Source organism: Equus asinus, chromosome 22, assembly GCF_041296235.1.
Source record: "Equus asinus isolate D_3611 breed Donkey chromosome 22, EquAss-T2T_v2, whole genome shotgun sequence".
Classification (NCBI taxonomy): domain Eukaryota; kingdom Metazoa; phylum Chordata; class Mammalia; order Perissodactyla; family Equidae; genus Equus; species Equus asinus.
In genome coordinates, this window is record NC_091811.1 from 41,420,493 (window position 1) to 41,429,756 (window position 9,264).

A 9,264-nucleotide genomic window follows, 5' to 3' on the forward strand; every position below is an offset into this window, starting at 1 on the left:
TTTATCAGTTATGATTTATGAAGTCTACCTTTCAAGCAACATAGTTTCCTAAAACCTCATAAGCATTTGGCTATAGAGCAGCAATTAAAGACTGACCAGAGATGAACCTAAATCCAGTTTAAAAACCATTATGTATAGTCAGTCACAGTATAACTGAAAACAACACTTAAGGCCAATGTATTGTTTTGTACTTTCCCTAAGAATTCTAGCATTAAATCATATTGTGCATTAAAATGAATTTAGTGGGTGACATCTATTCGGGGGAGGGGAAGAATAAGTGGTAAAAAGACTGAAGAAATCTGATTTTCTAAAAATTGCACATGATGAACTTTCTAATGGGCTAGTATTGTTGACATCAATAACATCTCTAATAAACTATTTCAAAAGAGTAAGTTAACTAGTGCTGGCCACTGCAGTCTAAGTCTCCACAAATTTTACGAAAATAGCGTATTGGTCAACTTGATCAGCAGATCCTCAATGTCAATCACACTGCTACTGCTGTTATGGTAAAAAGGATGGTGAAGGTTGCTCTTTATGGGCATTTAAAAAATCAGTAGGGTAATATCTTATTTACTTATGTGATTCATAACTTTAATGCAGAATCACTTTAATTGGGATTACCTGAATTTCTCTCCCTCTACCCCTATGTGAAGGAATCTAAAAATATACACAATCTGGAAGCTTGCAACTGTCACTGCAACCTGAGAACAACTAACACCATCTGGGCAGTGCTCATTAACATTCAAAGTAAATAACCACCATACCATTCAACATCGATGTCCTTCTGCCAATAATGTGCTTCTCCCTAAACAAACAGTGAGTAGAAAGATTGTCTACTGGAAGTATTTTTATTAAGGGATCTATAATAAAAGGTACAAGTGCATAACTCATTAGAAAATCTACTTTAAAGAACAATGTGAAGCTGAGTGGCTCATTAATATAAAGATTGGTTAAATAATCTTTGAATCCACTTCATAGATATCTATCATATTTGGGAGTTTGAGAATTAAAGTATTTTACTACTAATTGTTGCATAGATCTGCAATGGGAAATGGAAAGAAATCTTGTGCATCTTTGTATCTCATACCAACCTAGTAGAATGTCTTCTCTCGTGTTAGTCATTCAATATATATTCATATATTAAACCAAATATCCTATTTGAAATAGTATATGTTTTCCTTTAAGGGGAGAAAAATATCCATATAATCGTTTTAGATTACTTTCCCTCACACTTTTTGTTCCCAAGGGAAAGTGCAAAAGGAATTAGGATTACCACTACTTCTTGTAGTGCTTAGAACAAGCTCAGAGCCCTTTATTCATATACTCTGTTCTACCTTAAGCTCATGTAGTAGTGTATTTAGAAAGATTTAGAAGCAATTTTCCTCATTACTAGCCAATCTGTGACCTAGGAAACTACTACTTCGTGTATGATCACCGGGGTGGGGGAGGGAAGGTGGGAAATTAGTAGTTTTATCCACAGCATCAATTGTTAAATGACTAAAATATAGGTCTTTAAACTTAAATACTTTCATTTCTTCCACTGTCCCCCCCCCCTTCTCTGAGTCTTCTCTCTAGCATGTGTCTCATTAAAGACATTTCAGAAGAGCTTAGCCAATATCACACAAAGGATTGTAAGGTCATACTATTTTGAGTGTTTATCTCCTGCTTAGCAGCCATACACATGACAGGCATACAGACCGGATGTTCACCCAGTGCCATCCACTAATAGTTGAGTTTCCTACATTCCCGGGAGTTTAACATCTCCTGGACAAACGGAAAAGCCTCTGCTGTGTTTATACAGTCACAGAGTCTCTAAGTTTCCAGCATGTGGACAGCAGCAATTATGCATCACTCTGCTCCCTGGGCCAAGTAGCAGCATCTCCTCAGGTTCTGCAGGTGCAGACACAAGCCTCTCTGGTTCCTGTTGCCATGACCAGAGAATTCCAAAATCCTGCAGATATCCCATTTACATAATGGCATGTAAAAGCTAAAGCACATCTATTCCCACCTCCATCCCCTCTCCCTTTGTCTTCGGTGGTAGGGGGTGGGAATTCACCAAGTGTGCCCTCCTTGCCTCCTCCCCAGCACGCAGGGATGTCTACCGTCGTGCTGCGCTCAGAGCACAGCGGTCCATCTCCTGTTGCCCTGGCTACCCTCAACCCAGGAAGCCCCACCAGGAGGCACAAATGATGGGAAAGCAAAGGGAAAGAAACAAGACCCTACAGAGGGAATGGCAACCTTTCTTCCAGCCTGATGCCCCCAATCCCGAAACTAGTGTTTGTCTCCCAAAGTAACAAGTGACCCTCACAAGGGACTCTGGAAACCACGCGGCTGCAACTCCGGGAGTCCATCTCGTGCGCGTGAACAGCACAACAGGCTGCACAAACCAACCACTGCGCAGGTGGTTAAAACCCTTTACCCCAAGCGGGAGCAAAACAGTGGTTCTGGTTCTGATACGCGCCCCCATCCCGAGAAAAATCTGTCACCTGAGACTTCTTTCCACCTCCAGATTTCTGGCGGTGGATGTCCTTCTCCATCCCCCACCCCCCATTTCTTTCCAAATTTCCTGAAGGGGTAGGGAGGATGCCTGTGTGTTAGGGCGCGTATGAGAACGCGTGTGTGGAAGGGATTTATGACCTTTTTCATCTCTTCCACTTATTCTGTACGTGCCCTGAGCCTTCGCTGTCGCCTCCAAAAACTGGGATCTATAATCCTTGCTGTTTTGCCAACGTTGTCATGAAGCCCCGGAAAATCATACCTATTGAAGGGCTTTGGACACTAAACTGCTCGACAGGTTGCGGCTGCGGGTTACCGCTACCGGGACCCTTTCTGCTCTCGGAGGCTAAGGCAGCCCCATTTGCGCTCAAGCACAGATTCTCCAGACCGGCCTCTTCCCCAAACTCGCGACTCGCCACCCGCGGGACGAGCGAGGGCATGCGGGCGTCTCGCGGGCAGCCTCTCCCCTCCGGGAGCGAGCCCGGAGGCGTGGGAGAGCGCGGAGAGAGGGGGCGCGGGCGCCAGGGAGCGAGACACGGCGCCTGCGGGCGAGCAGCAGCCCAGAGAAGTGGGAGAAACCTGGCAGGTGCACACGAGGAGACCAAACCCGAACAAACAGACCGCGCTCGAAGTCACCTGCAGCCGAACGGAAGGAGGGAGCGAGGTAGGCAGGCGCGGCGTCCCAAAGATGCCCCTGGTGCCGCGCGGGAGGCGCAGGACCGGGCGCTGGAAGCTCAGCGCGCGGGGTCCCGGCTGAGCGCGAGGACGCGAACGGAGCCCTCCCCTGGTTACCTGTGCTGCCTCCTCCCTGGCTGCCCCTGTCCGCGGGGAAGATGCCCGAGCACTTCTCCCACTCCACCTGGCCCGCGAAGCACAGCTCGGTGACGATGTGCAGCGCCTTCTGGCACAGGCTGCTCACTCCGTCCTCCTTGTGGAAACTCATCGTTTGGTCTCTTTTTCCCCAGTTAGCCGTCCTTTCCCCTTCTCGTTATCTCCAGGCTAGCCCCTCGTGCGCCCTAAGCCATAGCCCGCCCGCGGGGACTTTGGCCGGAGAGCGCGTTGCTAAGAAGCGGCAACTCCTAGGAGCCCCAAGTTGGCCCCATGGCGGGAGCGGCGGGCGCGGGGAAAGGCGGCGAGGCTGGGGCGGGAGCCCGCGCGAGGCGGCGGCGGCGAGGTTTGCGCCAACTCTTCGGGCGCGCGAGCGAGCCCAGGCGAACTGGAGAGACAGAGCCGGCATGGAGCGCGCCGGGGAGGGGGAGACGTACAAAAGCCGAAGCCCTCGACTCGCAGGAACGCCCCCCCCTTCCCAGAGCGTTCACGCTTCTGGCGGGTGCCTGGCGGCGGCGCGTCCAATCGCAGCCCGGCGCGGCCCCGGACGACCCGCGGCGGAACGCGCAGCCCCGCTCCCCACGCGGCTGGGGAGGGGGTTGGCACCGCAGGGGGGGCGGCCTGGCACCCGCGCTGGCCCCCCCTGGTAAGGCCGGGGTGCTCATCTCGGCGCGCAGCGGGGCAGAGAAATCTTTTTCTCTGTGGTTCTCCCAGCCTCAGACCCCCGCCCCCATCCCCTTGTCTCTCCAACTTTACTCCAGATGTGTGCTACTCTCTGTGCTCGATCCGGTGCTACTTGTCAGAAAAGTCACTCCAACTGAAGCCAAACTGGAAAAGTTAAATTTAAAAAAACGAGTAGATGAATAATCAAAGCAGACGTGTATAGAAAGAAGAGAGACGTCCCTAGAAAGCATTTTAAAAATAATTTCTAACCATGATCATTTAGAGAGAGAATATTTAACCCGAGAGGTCTTTTTATTACTACTAGTGAAATTCACCATAAGGTACATTTACTGTTTCCCCAGGCAGTTTTCCTTTCTTTCTATATTTACTTATAAATACTGTGAATAGGCAAATTTAAGTTTATTGCCTTTTTTTTTCTTTTTCAACCGTCTTAGGAGATCACAAAAGGAAATATGTTATTTGTATTAATATTCAGTTAGTATTCTGTCGATTATTCCGTAATTGGCAATTGAGAATGCACAACTTGACTCTACCACATTTGCAAGTGACTTAAATGCTGAAAAAGACAAGGAAGGCATGGGTATTAAAGAGGAGGAGGGTTAAGTTCAAATCTGTCACACACACCTCTGCTTAACCTTGAAGAAATTGCTTTCAGGTCTTTATCTCAGTCTGTAAAATGAGGCACGTGGACTCCCTTGTTCTCATAATTCTCCGGGTGCGAATCGCTGATGGAGCTAAAGCTACGAAATAATGTTAATTAACAGGTGCCACAAGGTTACAGTAAATGGGTTTACAATGTTTTAAAATTGTTTTCAGGCAGAGTTTGATCCCGTATTATAACCTAAGGATTGATTTAACCTTTATTATGTGGAGAGTCATTTTTTGGAGTGGAATATCCTTAACTTGTTAGCATATTTGAACTAGTAGAATAGGTAGTCTTATTTTAAACTGCTAGACAGTTCATGATAAATTGCTTCCTCTGTAAGGACACTATGGTAAAGCTTGCTATAAATATTAGGCATAGCATCTCAGTAGGTAAGCATTCATTAGTTGAATCATTTTGACCTGATTCATCGGACAATTGGTATCACTAGGACTATTTTTATCATGAATTAAGACAAACTAAAATCTGCAGGCTTCATTTGCTTTTTGTTTTTATGCGCATTGATTTGGGTGGCTTTTAGATCAGATTGACTAAAGAAATAACTTCACTATCAATTAAGAAATACTGAATACTGTATGTTTGAAGTGAAGTAACACACTTTAATAAGGCCCTTTCAATTGTCCTTGACCTGGAGTCCTCCACCATCTAGACAGACAGACCCATATCAAACAACCTGCAATGCAATGCTGTGCTTTCATATTTGCTGTAGGAACAAACTGTTGTTTGGGAGGACCAAATGAGTAATGTATCTTTATGCTACTTACCGACTCTAATTGCTTAAGTGGAGTAATGCAGAACGTCTCTCTAATGACCCTCTTAGGTTTGATTTCAGTGTTAAATATTATTAAGTAAACAAATTCTGAAAATAATTTTCCTGGTGTTTGTTTACGCTGTTCCTGGCTCCTTGCTGGCCCTCTTACTGCTGTGTTTCCACAACAAGCAGAGTTAATTTCACTTGGATATTCATTTTTCTGAATTCATTTGTCTGAAGTATTTTTGCTTTCATCTAAAATTAATACCATAAGGTTTTGATTTTTTTTTCTTTGTTCTTTAGACCATCTCATAGCTCATTAGCAGGTGAATCAAACCAGTTTTTCTTGTCACTTATTAACAGCTCCAGTAAGAGTCTTGGGGAAAGTAGAAACTGCATTCAGGGTCACTTTTGTTTTCAATGCTGAAGGATAAAATGACAAGAATTTTAATTCACAATGTTTAAAAAATTTTTTTCCAACTATTTCAACTAACAGGAGCCTAACAAGTAAACCACACAATACAGATTTGCATATACTCCCCCACCCACACTCTGAAGGAGTTGCTGAAACCGTAAAGGAGGGGAGAGCAGGTTAGACTGAAATTTACTGAGCACCATTTGCTGTGTGAAGTGCTATAGGAGGCATTGATAGTCAAAAAATACAGGCTGTAAGGGTCTCTGTCACAGCTTCCTTCTGATGACCTCTGCATTGAGTAGAGGAGGAACTGGTTTGGAGGTGAAGAGCATGACAGTTCTTGTGTGAGCTAAGCCAGCCTCTTGAGTGGTTGTTTTGAACCTTCTACACTCTGCTTTTCTTGTTTGCTCAACCCTCTTCCACGTCTTTCCTTTCCCTTTCCCATTCCTCTTTCAAAATCTGGAGGGGAGAGAGTTATCTTTTTAGGCAGAGATCCCCCTGAGGTAAGTGGAATTTGGGAATGATTCCTGAGACTACAATTTCAAATATTACTTGACCCCCAAGACAGGAGCTAAGAGGATGGGTAAATGAGGAAATCTCAGAACAGCTGAGGTCAATCTGAATGAAGATCAGAGACAAATAATAAATTTTAACTTGCTTAAAGCTTTCCTACCTTACTTTTCTGTGTTCTACAGGTAGCTCAGATTCCTAAGAGCTCAATTCTAACTTCTTGTACAGCCTTGGGCCTGCTCCTGTGTTCCTTCATTCGGACAATGGCGTCACCACTCACTCCCAATGGGGATGATGATGACCAGACTTCTGGGTCGGAAGGATGGGTATTGCTGTTGAGAAGTCCAGTTCTATTCTGACTCCAGAGCCTTTTAATCAACTTGATTCATCACTCTGGAAGGTTTGGTGTCTTCTCTTTTTCCATTGTGTTCACTTTGGTCATTCATCCTGACAGATACTCAGCATTTCAAACAGAGACTCAGTTTTGAGTCTATCAATTTTGAGAAATTCTATTGATTTATTCCTTCAATAATTCTCTGCCTTCCATTTTTCCATGTAGTCCCTCTCTGGGACTCCATTATGTTGGATTTTTGACCACTAGGATCTACTCTCCAATTTTTGGTTTTCTTCTGTTTTCCGTCTCTACCACTCCCAACTCCTTGTCCTCAAATTTTTTGGAGATTCCTTTGACTTTCTCTTCTGAGCCTTCTGTTAAATTACTACAATATTAGCTATTATAGTTTTAAGATGTGCATACTTTTTTGTTTACTGTTTTTGTTTCTTATTTCATGGATACACAGTGCTTATTTCTCTGACCATATTAATTATGTCCTATTTTTATTGTTTAGTTGTTGTTCCTCATGTTGTAGGATTTTCTCAGGTGTCTGCTGACGTAAATGACTAAACAGAAATGCTCTTCATTCATATTTAAGAGCACTCAATATGGACTTGAAGCCCCAACTGAGTTAGTAAGGCGTATAACCAGCAGCTTCTGGGAAGGGTGATTCCGAGTATTTTGAATTGGAGCACCTCCAAATATCAGAAGGGACTATCTAATCTTTCATCAGGGACGTGGAGAAATAATGAAAGTCTGCCTGCTTTTACTTAACCCTCCTGTTTCAATCTGGGGCCTCATTCTGACCTCTTGTAGTTCTGGTGTTTCGGTCTGGAGCCCTTCTAGTTTAATATTTCCAGGGAAAAACTCTTTGGTTTGCAAGTTTGAGGAAGGGTAATAACCTAACCACAAGAGTTTGTGGGTGGAGACTTGAGCCCCAACATACTTTAAGAATTACACTAACTCCCAACTTTGCCATTTTTAGCCTTTCACTCTACCCCCATCTTCTGCAGAATCAGTACAAGGTACTTGCATTTCTGTTTTGTTTTGTGTGGCTCTGTGAGGTGAAGCACTCGCTTCTCATTGCTGTCGGCCTCTGGAGGTTAAGTTCCCTTTGCTCAGCAAGGCAGTTACCGCTGCATCACCTGCTTCCATCTCATAAACCTATTGATATTTTTTGTCCCTTTGACATCTTCTGTGTCCTCTCCTGTTCCTTTCGTCCTCTTCGATTTATAGCTTTTTATTGCTCTATTTTCATTTCGGTGTCATTTCAGGAGAGGCAGCAACACATGCACGTCTTCCATCCATCATGTTTAAATGTTTAAAAAGGCAGTCTCATTGTGTCACTCCCTTTAGAGACATCGAATACTGTGAATGTGGCCTGTAAAACCCTACCTGACCAGGCCTATGCTTATTTTCTTTGTTCTTTTCTTAATTCTTCAACTTTATGCTTTCTTTTCAATCACTGTTTCTCTTTCATATAGCACATACCATAATTTAAATCAAGTAATTCATTTGATATAAACTCTGGTAGGTAGAGAGGCTTGCTTTCTTTGTCACTGCTGTTTTCCAGGTGCCTGGCACTGTGCCAGTGGTAACAGTCAGTCAATAAATATTTGCTGAATAAATAATTTAAGGTATGTCATTTGTTAACCCTATCTTTTCCCCTCTAGTTATCAGCAATAAAAGACTTTACTTGTTTTAGAAACACCAGGATATAGTAGAAAATGATAAACTCTTCTATTCCAGGGAAGTTGGGAGAAGAGCAAGTGATAGTAATGGAATATGCCCTTTGAGAAGGAAGAAGATGGTCATTTGTATCTCAGGCACAGACACTAACTTTTGAGCACCTGCTTTGTGTAAGGTCTGTTATATTTTATAGATATGTTTTAATAATGATAATTTGTATTTGCTATACAAAACTAACCACTGTGTAAGCTCACTGTTATAGTAATGCATATATTCAGTCATTTAGAAGAGTGATAGGCATAGGTCTAAGCTTTTTACATGTGTTAGCTCACTTAATTCTCACAACAAACTTGTGAGACAGGTACTATTATTTTCCCATTTTACCGGTGAGAAAATGGAGCCAGAGAGCGGTGAAGTAGCCTTTCTTAGGCCATACTTAGCCATCGGTAGTAGAACCTGGATCTGGAGTAAGGCTTTAAGATTGGAGAATTTGGGTTTTTAACTATTGCAGCATGCTGCTGCTTCCCATGTGTTCTTCTGAGATGCTTATAGGGTAGGCAGAACGAGATTGCAGGGCTGTTCAGCCAGGCAGCTGTAATTGATAAAAGCATATAATGATCAAAGTTTGGCCTCTATCTGTTTCTCTGTTCATGTTAGCAACCAATCCCTGCCTCTAATAGTCATGCCATTTAAGAACTGAGCAGGCATCTTGTCATAGTCTTCTTTTCTCTCATGTAATTAAGCATATGGATAAACGTGTATATAAATAGGTGTTGTTCTGTCACTGTCTGTTTTCCAAAAAGGTGCAGTTCCTACCCAACTGTAATTAATGAAAATCCCTCCAGTTCAACTGAATAACTTTAACTACTCATTTTAAATGACTATATATTTTT

General features: G+C 43.5%; 1 protein-coding gene across 1 annotated transcript in view; it reads right to left on the reverse strand.

Moving 5' to 3' along the window:
• SYT10 (synaptotagmin 10) overlaps positions 1 to 3,679 on the reverse strand; it is a 63,974-nt gene extending 60,295 nt beyond the window's left edge. Inside the window, exon 1 of the mRNA XM_014844638.3 lies at positions 3,289 to 3,679. Coding sequence (XP_014700124.1) covers positions 3,289 to 3,439 — 151 coding nt within the window. The 5' untranslated portion in view covers positions 3,440 to 3,679. The remainder of the gene's footprint in view (positions 1 to 3,288) is intronic.
• Between the last annotated feature and the right edge of the window lie 5,585 nt (positions 3,680 to 9,264).